The 17,626-nt window shown below is 36.2% G+C and overlaps 1 protein-coding gene across 1 annotated transcript; it reads left to right on the top strand.

Annotated features, from left to right (window-relative positions):
* Positions 1 to 1,859: 1,859 nt before the first annotated feature.
* LOC108666408 (probable tRNA N6-adenosine threonylcarbamoyltransferase, mitochondrial) lies at positions 1,860 to 15,949 on the top strand. The gene is made up of 11 exons (XM_018153285.2): positions 1,860 to 2,119; positions 3,095 to 3,204; positions 3,946 to 4,079; positions 4,660 to 4,784; positions 5,965 to 5,998; positions 6,091 to 6,101; positions 6,786 to 6,925; positions 8,594 to 8,667; positions 10,230 to 10,384; positions 12,373 to 12,587; positions 13,866 to 15,949. The coding sequence occupies exons 1-11, from the start codon at positions 2,030 to 2,032 to the stop codon at positions 13,939 to 13,941; spliced, it is 1,164 nt and encodes a 387-aa protein (XP_018008774.1). The 5' UTR covers positions 1,860 to 2,029; the 3' UTR covers positions 13,942 to 15,949.
* The last annotated feature ends 1,677 nt before the right edge of the window (positions 15,950 to 17,626 follow it).

Here is a 17,626-nt window from a genome sequence, read left to right as displayed (position 1 = left end):
TCAAATACGAACTTGAGGGAGAGTCTAAAAAACTCTCTGCTTTACCACTATGCAGGCTGGGCCTGCAAGGAATTTTGCCACACTCAGGATGATGTATGTTTTCAGTGAATTTTCCTGCGCATTTTCACTTTTTTTAAGCTATTGCTGTGCACAGTTGGCGCAATGTAATGAAAATTGATTATCTTTGCGCACATGTTCGCGCAATCCCGGCCATCTTTATTTTAGAAGAAATTTTCTCCAAAGTCATATGGCAACACTGAACACCGTCTGTTTACATTTCTTATGTATAACAGCCGCAGTTTACGATTACCGTACGTTCCGTATCTGACAAGGCGGACAACCGGAAGAGTCAGAAGTAACCCGGACATGTCTTACATTTTATTATTGTCAGTTCGACTCGCGTAGTCAATATACTCGCGTATATTGTCGACTAAAATAGTAGAACTATTTTAGCTTTCTAAAGTACGGCGCACGGCGCATTTTTTTACCAATGTAGTATGGCGCACCGCGCAGGTCGTTAAAATGACAGAATAAATTCCCGCGCACCTGGCACATCTTCCTGACCATGGGAATTTTGCAACATTGCAACAGAGCATTTCGGAATTCACTGTCAGTGTCACAGTTATTCCCTCCTCCCACTCCCAGTCCTCCAAGAACGACTGCACCAGTGTCAGTGTGATGCAGCTAACACGGTAACGCCTAACGGACACCATCTTGGCATCTTCCTCAACTTCCTGATATTGTTTTCAAAACAGAAGTACCTATCTTGAATGGTATATTATGTTATCCTCAAGGAAAAAAAACTTTTTTCTTTATGTACCTTGCTTACTCTTTTATTTTGCCTCAAAACTGCTTGATAAGTTGATCGGTTCAGCCCCACCCTGCATTATGCATACTGCATAGCATATTGAGAGGTTGCGATTCAGAGATTGTACCTATAGACCTTTTAAGCAATTAGGTAGAACTTCGTAGAAGAGAGACTTTCCACCCTAATATGAGGGTGGAAAATCTTTGACATATTTAAATCAACCTTTAAATAAAATATGTCAATTTTAAACTAGAAACAAAAAATTACAATTATAAAAGTTATAAAACTTTATATAAAATAATTAAATGCAGTGAATGGAAATAAAATGTTTGAATTGTGCAGATGTTTATTTCAAACAGTTTTAGCTTTTATCATAACATTACTCTTGTTTCAAGTTGTTTGAGGTTTGTTTGCCGTTTGGTTATCGTTCGGTTTATGTTTAGTATTGTTTTTTTTTTTCTAAATCAAATGGGAACGGTGCAGTCACTAGTCAGTCACTCCGTCACTACTAGTTGGTGTGTTTAGAAGGTAGAGTCTGGTAGATTTATAGGACATAAAACTAGTAGATCTATTAAATAGTGTTGTGCACTGTGCTACCTATCTGTCATGTGACTCTTCAATGTTTAGAAGATCCACATTCCTGAAGTGTTTTTGTATATTGAAGCCAGTTAAATGATCAATATTTAGCTTGTTACCTTGCTCCATACAAACTTTACAAAGCTAATGAATAGACTTATCAATAATTGTTTATCCAAAAATCCCAAAGTGGTAAACACCACCTTGGCCATTATTGAAGGCAATTAGTGCCCTTTTATTAGTTTATAGCCATCCATTTTGATCCATATAGGTACTGTTACTGTCTGTTAGTGTTATTGTTAGTAGGCTAATTGCAACATAAAAAAAAACATTTCAAAAAGACAAAAAAGCTGAAATTTTTTTGAAAAAATCATGGAAAAATAAAAAAAATCACTTATTTTTTATTTTATTTATTTTTTTTAATAAAAAATCACCAACCCTGAGTGTTTTTGAGCTGATTGGTAACTTTTTTTTCAGGTCAATACTAGAAATTTTCATAAAATAATCTGCAGAAAAAAATGACCAAAATTCCAGCACCCTTACCTTTGTGAAGTATAATTATTCTTTAGACTCTGTATTAGTTAGCTTGAGAATTGAGATCTTCAAACATTTACCAGCATATAATAATCAAAGAAGCAATTATCAATGAGTTCATTGATTCTAAAATGCAGATGCAGTTTATTATGGAAACGAAGCAAGTTGCAAAATGGGTTACAGAGGCTACAGTCAACAATGGTAATTGTACATTTTGCTCCGTCTATTTACTCTATTACTTGTACAATTACGTCTATTACTTTTGCTCCGTCTATTACTTATTAATTTTTTTTGCTCCGTCTATTACTTGTAAATTTAGGTTTTTAATTTTGTTCTGTGCTTTCAATGTATTAATTTGTGACTTCTGATTTGTGATTCTAGATTCTACGAACTGACGATGGAGCTGGTCTCCGAAACGTTTTCTATAAAGATATGAATTTTTGTGGACTTATCTTTGCTTTTAAATTCTTGGTTAATTTGCGATTTAAGCAAACAAGTGATATATATTCATGGTAATTGTAGTTATAAGCTATTAATAACATTTGTTCCCCTATACTGTAATGTCTTAATTAATATTATAATTTGAAAATAATCTGAGCTATTTTCTGTTCATGTGTGTCCAAGTATTCATTTATATATGATTGTAATTTTTTCACTTAGAAAGCCTCAAGTTAGCTGCACAAGTAGGATTAGGTTTCACTACAGGAAAAAATACCTTGAAGAAATTACATCATTGCAGCATAATTTTGCACTGACTTCTTTCATTTTGCCAGAAACTAAAAGCTGTTTGAGAACTTTTCTTTTAGTAGGTTTGGAGATAGTGGGTTTAGAACCTGGCTACTAAGGGGAAAGAAATTTAATTTCTAGCCAATGCCAAGTCAATTGATTATCATAAACATTGTGTTCAACTTTGCTGGCCATGGTTTTTAATCTTAACTTCCTGTTAGCCAGAAAAATCTTTCAATAAGATGACAGCTTAGAGATTTCAAATTTACAATAATACAGCCAAAGTATGTTAAGTTTTTATGATTAGATGTACAATTAGCTTCCTGTTAGCCAGAAAAATCTTTCAATAAGATGACAGCTTAGAGATTTCAAATTTACAATAATACAGCCAAAGTATGTTAAGTTTTTATGATTAGATGTACAATGATTAACAGCTTGATATTTTTACAGGCCGTGCTGGGCATAGAGACGAGTTGTGATGACACGGGTGCCGCTGTTATTGATGGCACCAACACGGTGCTCGGAGAAGCTATTCACCAGCAAACTCGAGAACACATGCTGTTAGTGTCTCTGGTGATGGGTGAGGCAGCCTCCTGCAAATTAACCTTATCTAAAAATCAGATCTTCACACTAACTTGATACCTTTGAATTATCATATTTAGATTGTTCAATTTTTATTTGTGTTTATTTTATGACAAGAGGGAATTCTGTGGAATTCATTTAAAATTGTTGGTTGGTAATCTAAAACCATACTAATGATTCACAATATCTTAAATATCTTATCTTAATACTAATGATTCACAATATTCTTAAACTGATACTAATGATTTTAGCAATAAATGGTATTACTTTTTTTCATCATTGCAATGTATGCAAGTTTAAGTTGTGTTCTTTATTTGATGAATTTACTTATAAATGTTATAGAGAGCAAGGGCTCAAAATATTCAGCCTCGCATTCATATTATCATGAAATGGAAGATTATTCATGAAAAAACGCATAATTTAAAGGCTAATTTTGATTTTTTGTAAAAACATAAAATTTTCATATGTACCTACCTATATTCAGAGCTGGGCACCACTACTTTGAAATGTAGCTACCGCTACCGCTACATGCTCTAAATGTAGTGGGCACTACCGCTACCGCTACAATTGCTTAAATGTAGCGCCACTACCGCTACTGAAAATGTAGCAGCCGCTACATGAAGCGCGCTACTGCCCTCCTCTATATATATTCCTGATTTTGATACCCACCACAAAAAAAAATATACAAGCCTAGGGATTAATTAGTTTGTCTTGTTCAGACATGGTGGCATCAGACCTCCCTTGGCACAAAGTCTGCATGCAGAGAACATCCACTCTGTGGTGACCTCAGCCATGCAGAAATCGGGGCTTGACTTCAGCGACCTCAGCGCTATAGCAACGACTGTCAAGCCGGGTAGGTGAGAGAGAGCTTTGGAAAATTAGTTTCAAATAAGTTATTTATTATTTAATTGAGTTTTTAATCAAATTAACTACAAATGATTTATTTAATTGAGTTTTTAATCAAATTAACTTCAAATAATTTATTTAATTGAGTTTTTAATCAAATTAACTAAAAACTTGTGCAGGTCCTTACAAATCATTTGGAAGGAAAAATGAGAATCAACTAAAAGTAATTTCAAGTAAAAGTAATTAAAAACTCATTGTTTTTGTATTAAAAAATTTACTTTCTTTAAGCTTGATGACGTAAATGTAATTGAAAAATTTACTTTTTTTTAAATTGACGACCATAAAATGAAGGAGAAAAACTTACTTTCTTTAAGCTTGATGACGTAAATGTAATGGAAAAATTTACTTTTTTTGAAATTGATGACCATGAAATGTAAGAGAAAAATTTACTTTCTTTAAACTTTATGACCATGAAAGGTAATTGAAAAATTTACTTTTTTTTTAATTGATGACCATAAAATGTAAGAGAAAAATTTACTTTCTTTAAACTTTATGACCATGAAATGTAATTAAACAATATTTTCTAGGCCTGCCGATGTCTCTACTGGTCGGAGCAGAGTATGGCAAGCAGCTGGCCCTGAAGCACAGGCTTGCCTTCATCCCCATACACCACATGGAGGCTCACACTCTCACTGTCAGGCTCACAAACCAGGTTATTGATCTATAATTAAATTTGTACGAGACGAAATTTATCTATATTGATCTATAATTAAATTTGTACGAGACGAAATTTATCTATATTGATCTATACTTGATTTGTACGAAACAAAATTGATCTATAATTTACTTTTTACGAGACAAAATTGATCTAAGTTGATCTATAATTAAATTTATATGAGTCAAAATTGTTCTATAGTGATCTATAATTAAATTTATATGAGTCAAAATTGTTCTATATTGATCTATAATTTACTTTTTACGAGTCAAAATTTATCTATATTGATCTATAATTAATTTGTACGAGTCAAAATTGATCTATATTGATCTGTAATTAAATTCGTATGAGTCAAAATTTATCTATATTGATCTATAATTAGATTTGTACAAGTCAAAATTGTTCTATATTGATCTATAATTAAATTTGTATGAGTCAAAATTGATTTATTTAACTTAGAATTGGTAATTCAGCCCTGATGTGTGACTAACTAATTTTCCCCAAGCATTTTTGTTGCGTATTACGTTGCAGTTTGTTACTCTTTGTCAGTCGCAGCAGTTTGTTACTCTTTGTCAGTCACAGCAGTTTGTTACTCTTTGTCAGTCACAGCAGTTTGTTACTCTTTGTCAGTCACAGCAGTTTGTTGCTCTTTATCAGTCACAGCAGTTTGTTGATCTTTATCAGTCACAGCAGTTTGTTACTCTTTGTCAGTCGCAGCAGTTTGTTGCTCTTTGTCAGTCACAGCAGTTTGTTACTCTTTGTCAGTCGCAGCAGTTTGTTACTGTTTTAATTTAGAAGTTATGTTTTCTCTGCAGACCGATGTTTGTGTCGTGGAATCTTTGACATAAATGTTTCTTCCTAATGTTGATTACATACCAAATGATTTTTGGTTGTCATTAACGTTTTAATTTTGTCCGACGCATTTTCCTGGATTTCTACTCTAACAAGTGAAGCATACATATTTATATTTGTACTAGATTATGATATCATCAACCTCGTATTGTTCTTGGTGTCATTGACTGTTGAAGTTCCATATTGTATAGTTATCTCTTATTTATAATAAATAACCTCTTAAACCTAATGAGCATCCCATTATTGTATAATTATCTCTTATTTATAATAAATAACCTCTTAAACCTAACGAGCATCCCATTGTACATGATATATCACATTGCAGGTGGATTTTCCCTTCCTATGTCTGCTTGCGTCTGGTGATCATAAATAACCTCTTAAACCTAATGAGCATCCCATTATTGTATAATTATCTCTTATTTATAATAAATCACCTCTTAAACCTAACGAGCATCCATTATTGTATAGTTATCTCTTATTTATAATAGATAATCTCTTAAACCTAACGAGCATCCCATTATTGTATAACTATCTCTTATTTATAATAGATAATCTCTTAAACCTAACGAGCATCCCATTATTGTATAACTATCTCTTATTTATAATAGATAATCTCTTAAACCTAACGAGCATCCCATTATTGTATAACTATCTCTTATTTATAATAGATAATCTCTTAAACCTAACGAGCATCCCATTATTGTATAACTATCTCTTATTTATAATAGATAATCTCTTAAACCTAACGAGCATCCCATTATTGTATAACTATCTCTTATTTATAATAGATAATCTCTTAAACCTAACGAGCATCCCATTATTGTATAACTATCTCTTATTTATAATAGATAATCTCTTAAACCTAACGAGCATCCCATTATTGTATAACTATCTCTTATTTATAATAGATAATCTCTTAAACCTAACGAGCATCCCATTATTGTATAACTATCTCTTATTTATAATAGATAATCTCTTAAACCTAACGAGCATCCCATTATTGTATAANTTTCTTTATATAGCTCTTAATTTATTATTATTGTGGAATAAACAACGACCCGAATGTATTTTTTCTTTCTATAACTATTAAATTATTATTATTGTGGAATAATTCTGGAAGAAATGTTAATTTAGTTGTACCGTCAGGCCGCCCGGTACCTCAACCTGCGGATGCTGCGCGACTACATGGATCTTTCCGGTGGAGCCGCCATAGAAAGATTGGCTGAGAAGGGCAACGCAAAAGCCTATAATATCATTGGACAGAAATCTCCCCTGTCTGCATATAGGTAATAAGTATGTGCATATAGGTAATGGTATAAGTAAGTCTGCATATAGGTAATGAGTATGTGTGATGAACTAGCCTCAGGTATAGAAATCTCCCCTGTCTGCATATAGGTAATGACTGTGTGTGATGAACTAGCCTCAGGTATAGAAATCTCCCCTGTCTGCATATAGGTAATAAGGTAATAGGTAATAAGGTAATAACTAGCCTCAAGTATTCAAATTACCAGTCCCGTCACCTAAAAAGTTTGGATGGTCCTCTCGTCACTCCTACCAATGACCATAAACTTTATGACAGTTCCATATTAGCTTGATGAACAAGGCTTGGGCTGGACGAGGTTTGAAACCCCAATGACAAGCTAAAGTTAATATATTGAAGATGAACTGCAAATTATTAAAGGAACATATTGGAAGGAGTGGTAGTTTTATAACACGGATGCTTAATAGGAAACTAGCATAAACATACTAGCAAATAGGACTTGAGAGAGAGCTGTGACAAATCAAATACGTAATGAGATCTGATGTTAGAAGTTACGAGATAAAGCACATGATTCTAAAGACAGAAGACAACGAGTAAATACCTAAGCATGACAAATCAATTATATGTTCACTAATATCACGGTACTTCACAATAGAGTTGAATTTCAACCCTATCGCACGCGTCAACTTACCCTGGCATTGGATTTGATATCCTATAAGAGTTCTAGAACCCAGCACGCAGTCAGGATCTGGGCCCATACTTTCAAAAAAAGTTAAGAGATCGTAAGTTCATCAGCCAATCATTGACGGCTTTTCAAGCAAAATCCACCAATCATAGACAAGTAAATAGAGCGTAAGTACTTACGTTCACTTAACGAATTTTGAAAGTATGGCCCCAGCAGCTTAACTGATGGCTACCAGAAATTTAACGCCCATGTCAGAGCTGGTCACGCTTGATCCTAGCGGTGTAATGGGAAGTAGTGAGAAATTTTTCAGCCCTCTATATTACACTGTACAAACTTTAGGTCGTTATAAAATATTTTAGGATATTTTTATTCTTGCTTGCAGGTTCACAACATCACCTTTTAATTCCTAATGTTTACAGATTATAACGAGTTACGTATATTAAAAATGTTTAGGTTGCTTCCAGTATCATGATAGCTCTAACACACTTGCACAAAATGCGTGACGGTGTATGGAAGCACTTGAGTGTTTTATAGTCCGTCTTAGTATGAATTGAGTGATGGATAATGGCCAATTCTGTATATGGTGGGATGGATCCTATCTGTTTATTATCTGTGCTCCAATAGCGTATCATGGTGGGATGTATCCTATCTGTTTATTAACTTTTCTGTGCTGCTGGTCTCTGCTGGTGGGTGTTCACTTACCACTTGTTTGTTTATTTGATAAGTAAATGATTGCGTGTCTTGTCAGATGTGTGTATGTCTTTGATGGAGCGGGCTGAGCGTGAAGTGGATTATACCGCAACACTAAAGTTTTCTAAAAACTTAAAAGCGAAGAAAACTCCACAAAAATTCATAGTATCTTTAAAGAAAACGTTTTCTTTAAAGATTCTATGAATTTTTGTGGAGTTTTCTTTGCTTTTAAATTTATAGTGAATTTGCGATTCAAGCAAAATAGTGACGTTATTACTTATATACGTTCAAAATACGGTAATGTTTTCTGTCTCGCAGGGATTGCAACTTCAGCTTCTCAGGCTTGAAGAGCAACTTGGATGTGATAGTGCGGCAGCTCGAGAAGGAACACGGTATGTTTCCTAGAGCTGTAATATCAAAAAAAGTTAATAGTTCATGAATCTGCCAGCCAATCGCAAACGGCAGCTCGATAGTGCGGCAGCTCGAGAAGAAACACGGTATGTTTCCTAGAGCCGTACTAGCAAAATAAGTTAATAGTTCATGAATCTGCCAGCCAATCGCAAACGGCAGCTCGATAGTGCGGCAGCTCGAGAAGGGACACGGTATGTTTCCTAGAGCCGTACTATCAAAAAAGTTAATAGTTCATGAATCTGCCAGCCAATCGCAAACGGCAGCTCGATAGTGCGGCAGCTCGATGTTTCCTAGAGCCGTACTATCAAAAAAGTTAATAGTTCAAGAATCTGTCAGCCAATCGCAAACGGCAGCTCGATAGTGCGGCAGCTCGAGAAGGAACACGGTACGTTTCCTAGAGCCGTACTATCAAAAAAAGTTAATAGTTCATGAATCTGTCAGCCAATCGCAAACGGCTCTCCAAAGTAAATCCACCAATCACAGACGAGAAATCAGCCACTGTGTGTAATAAGGCCGATATATGTTAGTATGACGCTATGTAGACTATAGCAAGTTTTGATAGCATTGGTGCGTATAGCAAGTTTTGATAGCATGAAAGCGTATTTTTTCTCCAAGTCGACCGTGTATCCTTGCTCGAGACTTGTGTTTACAAGTTGCACCTTTTACTGAACTAGAATTTATTTATTTATTTATTTAGACTTTGAGCAATCATGAATCCAAATAGATGTATGTTGCAGATCGCGTTTAAAAGTACGTCCTATTCATGTCAAGTAATTCTATATTTTCTTACCAAAGAATAATTGATACTGTATGTTCTTATTTTCCTCAATGAATTGTGTATGTTTTTCCACTTAATCAAACTTTAAAAGCGTTCGTGTAAAAATCTCTTATTTTCTTCCAAGAATTTTGCATGTTTCTCCATTTAATCAAACTTTGTGAGCGTTCATGTAAAAATCTCTTATTTTCTTTCAAGAATTTGGTATGTTTCTCCACTTAATCAAACTTTGAGAGCGTTCCTGTAAAAATCTCTTATTTTCTACCAAGAATTTTGTATGTTATTCCACTTAATCAAACTTTGAAAGCGTTCGTTCGTGTAAAAATCTGTCTGTTCCAAGAATTTTGTATGTTTCTCCACTTGATCAAACTTTGAGAGCGTTCATGTAAAAATCTCTTATTTTCTTCCAAGAATTTTGTATGTTATTCCACTTAATCAAACTTTGAAAGCGTTCGTTCGTGTAAAAATCTGTCTGTTCCAAGAATTTTGTATGTTTTTCCACTTAATCAAACTTTGAGAGCGTTCATGTAAAAATCTCTTATTTTCTTCCAAGAATTTTGTATGTTTCTCCACTTAATCAAAGTTTGTGAGCGATCGTTCGTGTAAAAATCTCTTATTTTCTTCCAAGAATTTTGTATGTTTCTCCACTTAATCAAAGTTTGAGAGCGTTCATGTAAAAATCTCTTATTTTCTTCCAAGAATTTTGTATGTTTCGCCACTTAATCAAAATTTGAAAGCGTTCATGTAAAAATCTGTCTCAAACTTCAGGTCTTGACGGAGACTCGCCTCTAGAGCTGCCGCTACTCCAGGATCTGAGCGCGAGCTTCCAGCACGCGGTGTGCCAGCACATCGTACGTCGCACCCACCGCGCCATGCTCTACTACAGCGCCTCCGTCAGCCCTCAGCAGCAATGCAAGACCCTGGTGAACACCTCTCTAGCTCTTTATTTTTTAATTTTGTTACAGTACAGGGGCCATACTTTGAAAACTCGCTAAGTGAACGTAAGTGCTTACGCTCTATTTTCTTGTCAACGATTGGTGGATTTTGCTTGAAAGGCCGTCAATGATTGGCTGATGAACTTACGATCTCTTAACTTTTTTTGAAAGTAAAGGTTCTGGTATTCTGTACTGTAACAAAAAAAAAATAAAATAACGAGCTAGAGAGGTCTTCACCAGCGTCTTGCATTCTTGCTGAGGGTTGACAGAGGAGCTGTAGTATCGTATGTTCTTGGACATTCCTGGTATTCTGGGCCTATACTTTCAAAAAAAGTTAACAGATCGTAAGTTCATCAGCCAATCATTGACGGTCTTTCAAGCAAAATCCACCAATCATAGACAAGAAAATAGAGCGTAAGTACTTACGTTCACTTAGCGAGTTTTGAAAGTATGGCCCCAGGATTGGAGCTGAGAGATGTGTGCCCGAGACCGCAACGAGACATGAATGTTCTCTGATGTCAATCGGCGGCAGGTCTAATGGCCTAATAAGCGCTGAAACTGCTATTATTATAATCGTTATCATATACAATTATACACCCTCCGCATGTGTTGGTGAAGACCTCAGTAGCTTGTTTAAGAACTCCGGAACCCTGGCCGTTTTTTTTTCCACCAATTCCCTCAACATTTATCGGTCGTGTATTTCTACTTCGGTTTTTTAGTTAACTCGTCATTGCTGAGAATTTAGAGCCTATTCCCTTCATCGTCATCTTCCATTAGGGCAGTTTTTGTCATATTGTTTTAGTTGTCAGTTTTCTCAATGATTAAATTTGTGTTTCAAATTTTAGTTTGATGCTTATTTTCAACCACAAAATTCGATAGTAAATGGTTGCCATAGAATTCGATGGTGTTACAGTTCAATCTAAAATATTGTTTTACATTTTTTTTCAAGACGATCGTATGTCGGAGCAAATTCTTATAGACTAAGATTTTGAAGATGTTGCTTGCTTATCGTGATATAGCAGCAATAAGTTATCAAATTCAGACAGCTGATCAAGATAACATGTTTAGGCATTCATTGGTAATTCATTATAGACAGTCGTAATTGCGCATTAGAAGTTATATATGCAATACTTGAGGTGATCAATATAACATGTTTAGGCATTCATTGGTAATGCACTAAAAATTCTTAACTGCACAGCATTGGACGCGAGATAGACCGACCTGAAGCACCTTCAAATATGGCCACTGAAGTAACTAATATGTCTGCACGTTATTAAGTCATTTGTGTCATAATGAAGCTGATGATAATTGACTTTGAATTTTTGAGTTTCAATTCTTAATTTTTGAAATGAGATGAATTGTTGAATCAAACTCAAACAATAAGTTTGAATTTTGAGTTTGAAATTGAATGAAGCTGATGATAATTGAGTTTGATTTTTGAATTGAGATGAATTGTTGAATCAAACTCAAACCATAAGTTTGAATTTTCGATTTTTGAATTAAGATAAATTATTGAATCAAACTCAAAAAATTGAGTTTGAATTTCTGAATTTTGAGTTTGAAATTGAATGAAGCTGATGACAATTGAGTTTGAATTTTTGAATTGAGATGAATTGTTGAATCAAACTCAAAAAATTGAGTTTTAATTTTTGAGTTTTGAGTTTGAAATTGAATTAAATTGATGATAATGTAACAGGTTGTGTCGGGCGGCGTAGCTGATGATAATGAGTTTGAATTTTTGAATTAAGATGAATTGTTGAATCAAACTCAAACAATTGAGTTTGAATTTTTGAGTTTTGAGTTTGAAATTGAATGAAATTGATGATAATGTAACAGATTGCGTCGGGCGGCGTAGCTGATGAAGCTGATGATAAATGACTTTGAATTTTTGAATTGAGATGAATTGTTGAATCAAACTCAAACAATTGAGTTTGATTTTTTGAATTTTGAGTTTGAAGTTGATGATAATATAACAGGTTGTGTCGGGTGGCGTAGCAAGCAACGCGTCCCTGCGTGGGTGGCTGGACAAGCTGTGCTCGTCACTGGGAGGCTGGAGGCTCGTGTGTCCCCCGCCTCAGCTGTGCACCGACAACGGCGTCATGGTCGCGTGGAACGGCTTAGAGAAACTTAGAGCCATGCGAGGTGTCATCACCGACCCTGCCATCATTACAGATGTACAAGTACAAGCCAAGTAAGCCCTCATATAATGATATTAATTGAGTAAATCATCACGTTTTGCCTAGAATTACGAGCACGTTCAGTTGTTTAGTCATATAATGAAATTAGCTTAGTCATGAACACGATCGTCCTAGAATTATGAGGACCTTCAGTTGTTGATGCTGTTATACAGGTGCAGTTGCGTTTTTAGCGCATTTTCTCATTTATGAAAAAAATTCACTATTGTGCTCGCCATGTCCGTCCGTCCGTCTGTCCGCCCGTCCGTGACTTCATATTTTCGACGACGAGAAAATGCGCTCTCTGTCACTCACTGCAGTGAGGGTTATACTGAGTACCGAATTATATTTTTTCCATGATTTCGTCGTTACGTTGGTGGTATTTCTTGTCTTGAATCAGGTAATAATGAAAGGTTCTACATTTCTTTCAGTTACTTGCAAGTTTTTTAAGATCATCTGAGTACCCCTCATACAGGTCCTAGTGAGCGGAAGGTTCTTCTGCAAGTCGTGTTTATTATTGTTTGCTAGGACTTTCTTACTTCAGAACTTAAATTATAACTCTTGTGTGGCAGCCCTTAATGTTTGCAATTAATAATATGATCATTTGGTAAAGATATTTTCATTCAATCCTCATTATTTTCCTGGGCTCACAGTATCATTTGGTGTGCTTTTTATTGTTCGCTAGGACTTTCTTACTTCAGAACTTGAATTAGAGCTCTTCTCTGGCAGCCCTTATTACTCGTCACCAATAATATGATCATTTGGTAAAGATATTTTCATTCAATCCTCATTATTTGCTGGGCTCACAGTATCATTTGGTGTGCTTTTTATTGTTCGCTATGAATTTGTTACTTCAGAACTTGAATTAGAACTCTTCTTTGGCAGCCCTTATTACTCGTCACCAATAATATGATCATTTGTTTAAGATATTTTCATTCAATTCTCATTATTTCCTGGGCTCACAGTGTCATTTGGTGTGCTTTTTATTGTTCGCTAAGACTTTCTTACTTCAGAACTTGAATTAGAGCTCTTCTTTGGCAGGCGTTAAGATATCATTTGGTTAAGATATTTAAATTCAATTCTCATTTTTTTCCTGGGCTCACAGTATCATTTGGAAGATATTCATTATTTGCTGGGCTCACAGTGTTCGCTAGGACTTTCATACTTCAGAACTTGAATTAGAATTCTTCTCTTGCAGCCGTTTTTACTAGTCACCAATAATATGATCATTTGATAAAGATATTTTCATTCAATCGTCATTATTTCCTGGGCTCACAGTATCATTTGGTGTGCAGGTGTCCGCTTGGAGAAGACGCATCACAGGACGTGGCCATGCAGAGCATCAAAGTCAGCAAGTGGATCAAAGCTTAGCTCTGCACCTCAGGCTCATGTCTCATCCATCTTAGCATTTACCATTAGAAAGCATCTAGAAACTTGGTGTCAGAGCTGTGTCAGAGCTAGCTCTGCTCCTCAGGCTCCTGTCTCATCCATCTTAGCATTTTACCATTAAAAAACATCTAGAAACTTGGTGTCAGAGCTGTCTCAGAGCTATCCAATCTGGGATAGTAAGCCTGTAGCATCTGGGTGTCAGAGCTGTGTCAGAGCTATCCAATCTGGGATAGGGAGCCTGTAGCATCTGGGTGTCAGAGCTGTGTCAGAGCTATCCAATCTGGGATTGCAAGCCTGTAGCATCTGGGTGTCAGAGCTATCCAATCTGGGATTGCAAGCCTGTAGCATCTGGGTGTCAGAGCTGTGTCAGAGCTATCCAATCTGGGATAGGAAGCCTGTAGCATCTGGGTGTCAGAGCTGTGTCAGAGCTATCCAGTCTGGGATAGTAAGCCTGTAGCATCTGGGTGTCAGAGCTGTGTCAGAGCTATCCAATCTGGGATAGCAAGCCTGTATAGCATCTGGGTGTCAGAGCTGTGTCAGAGCTCTCCAATCTGGGATAGCAAGCCTGTATAGCATCTGGGTGTCAGAGCTGTGTCAGAGCTCTCCAATCTGGGATAGCAAGCCTGTGTAGCATCTGGGTGTCAGAGCTATCCAATTGATCATCATTGATTTCAAACAAAGTTAGAGTATTATCTATTTATTGCAGGTAGACTTACAAGGCATGGAAGAGAAGAAAGGCCAAGAATTACATCTATTGAGCAACCATTTCTACCAGGCTCCTTGCTAGTTGGTGTTCTATATCTATAAAAAATCTACAAACAAATGCGTTTTTAAGAAATCCTCTTCGTAACGAAAGGCTTTCTAAACAATTTAATAATGGAACTGTAAAAAGAATATACAAGTTCTCAAAGACTTGAATTACGCACGTGAGGTACGTAATGAACATTTAATATTGCTGATCTTACAATAAAGGATTTTTATTTTGATGTTTAGTAAGGATTTAACATAATAATATTTAGCTTATCCGGAACCCCCTGATACTTTAAAATTCATGGGAAATTTAATTATAAGGAATAATAATCAGAATTTGAGTAATTACTAATTCACTTTGTCATTTATCGCAATTGGGGCTATTAGGTTATATTTAAATGTTAAAATTTGCTGCCATCAAAGCAGGTATGTTTTATTCCAACGGTCTTTCCGATTCAGTATTTGACTTGTTTATATGGTAAATTCGAACTTCTTCGATATAAACTGGACATTAAAATGAAATGCAAATTGATAACTACATTTTCTGGGAATCATTCTTACTTCAACGGCCACTGCTCTAGTTTTCCAACATTCCGAGTATCGGCGTCGGACATTTACCAAGAATTTCTAGGCTATTATTCTACACTCATTATTGCTGGAATAAATCTTAAAGTAAATATGGTAATTCAAGGTTTACTTGTAAGTAGTCCTTAACTGGAACTGGCTAAACCGTTATCTAGCCAGGCAAACAGTTAACAATATTTCTACGGTCCAAAAACTAGTGGACAGAGAGCAGCTATCACTAGGGCCTTGGGCATCCTAACTCAGCTAGGGGCTTATTTCTGCTATGTGCAGCAAAAGTCACTATTTGGACAATATGACTCCTTCATTTTTTTCTAAGTGTGAGGTAAATACGCTGTACATAGAATGTGTGGTGGTGAGACTGGACGATGGTTGGTGGGTTCACCGCTTCTCGAGAGCCACGTCACTTCGATTTAGACTTCCCTCTCTTCTGCGGACTGCCGTCCATACCTGCACATAAAATCTTTCTTATTTTCACTGTACTTCTTTTTCTCCGACCATCATGGCCAATATCCTGGCAAACGCTTCCTTTGATCGTTATGAACACAACGCGCCCCTGGCATCTAGAAACTAACGAGCAATTCATCAAACGCTAGAGAGTAAATGTGTCATGCTATCGTGTATAAAAGTGCACGCGAAATATATTCTTATAAATATTCCCTATATATATATTATTATATACATTCCTTATATATGTATATATGCCACCCAGCCCTTAATGGTTAGTGGCCATCTACATGATGTGAATGAAAATATCTAAAAGATAATGTGTAAGTAGCAGGTTCCTACATGATGTGAATGAAAATATCTAAAAGATAATGTGTAAGTAGCAGGTTCCTACATAATGTGAATGAAAATATCTAAAAGATAACGTGTAAATAGCAAGACTCACCCCATACAGCGACGTGGAGCTTCTCGCCCAGGACGTAGAGCACCATCGTCGGCACGGTCAGCGCGAAGAAGAAACCGATGCGCCCGGCCGTGTTGAGCTGCTCGAACACCGGGTACACCCAGAAGCCTCCCATCACACGGATGTACATCACCCTGTACGAACATCATAACTGCTACATCACCCTGTACGAACATCACAACTGCTACATCACCCTGTACATTACAACTGCTACATCACCCTGTACGAACATCTGAATATTAGAGCATTACCACTGCTACATCACCCTGTACATTACAACTGCTACATCACCCTGTACATTACAACTGCTACATCACCCTGTACATCACAACTGCTACATCACCCTGAACATGGCAACCGATCACATCACCCTGAACATTGCAACCGACTACATCACCCTGAACATTGCAACCGACTACATCACCCTGAACATTGCAACCAACTACATCACCCTGAACATTGCAACCGACTACATCACCCTGAACATTGCAACCGACTACATTACCCTGAACTTTGCAAACGACTACATCACCCTGAACGAACATTTGAACACTGTAAACTGCTATCACACATTTGTTAATAAAATTGGCGCATAAATAAGATTTCATGAGTTATACGTAATATACATTGCAAGTTAAGATTCTTCGACTATGGATGTTTATCGCCAAATTAAGAAGCTGCCAACTCCTTTGGTCGGGCCCGAACCTATTCTTCAGTAACTGAACACTTCTTCAGAAATTATCGTTTCGTCGATAACCTCTGATAACCGAGACTCGCAAAAATCCCTAACTGAAAATAAATTCAAGTTTTTGACAAAAATCTATCAGATTTTTCAACGTATAATTCGCTATGTTGAGTATTCTTCATCAAATGCTAAGTGCCAACTGAAGCATTTGTTCTTGTGTCGGACGAAATGTCCAGCGAAGTGAACTTCATGAAGTCATCGTCAAATTTATTCCTTTTAAATCTTTGCAATTAATAATGTACTGATCTCTAATGAAGTGTACTAAATAGATTATTGAATCGAGTGAATATGCAAGTGATGTTGAAAATGAATTGGTAACAATGGGCACCAATTTTATTTGGAGACTATCACAATTCGACATATTTGTAGCCAGCAGTTTTTGGCTCGGAGGCGCATATCAATATCAGTAAAATAAATCGCATTTTCCACTTTTATGCCGCTTGTCGACCCGAGAAATCTATTCCCAAATTACATCGACTTCTCAAGAACATTCCTTTTATTGTGGGCAGGGTGGCCCAGTGGTTAAAGTTCAGAGTACCAAGATTGGCGCAGAGAGGTGCGGGTTCGATCCCAGCTCTGTGCGCCAGTTTCTGGTCAGAATCGGCAAGGAGGCCGGGCGGTTAAGCACAGCAGAATTGTAGCAGTGAGTTGTGAGTTCGAGACCGCAAAATACTGTGAAT

Source organism: Hyalella azteca, unplaced genomic scaffold (genome assembly GCF_000764305.2).
Source record: "Hyalella azteca isolate HAZT.00-mixed unplaced genomic scaffold, Hazt_2.0.2 contig5334, whole genome shotgun sequence".
Lineage (NCBI taxonomy): Eukaryota > Metazoa > Arthropoda > Malacostraca > Amphipoda > Hyalellidae > Hyalella > Hyalella azteca.
Note: the sequence above shows the minus strand (reverse complement) of the source record. Positions and strands in the feature narration are given on the sequence as shown.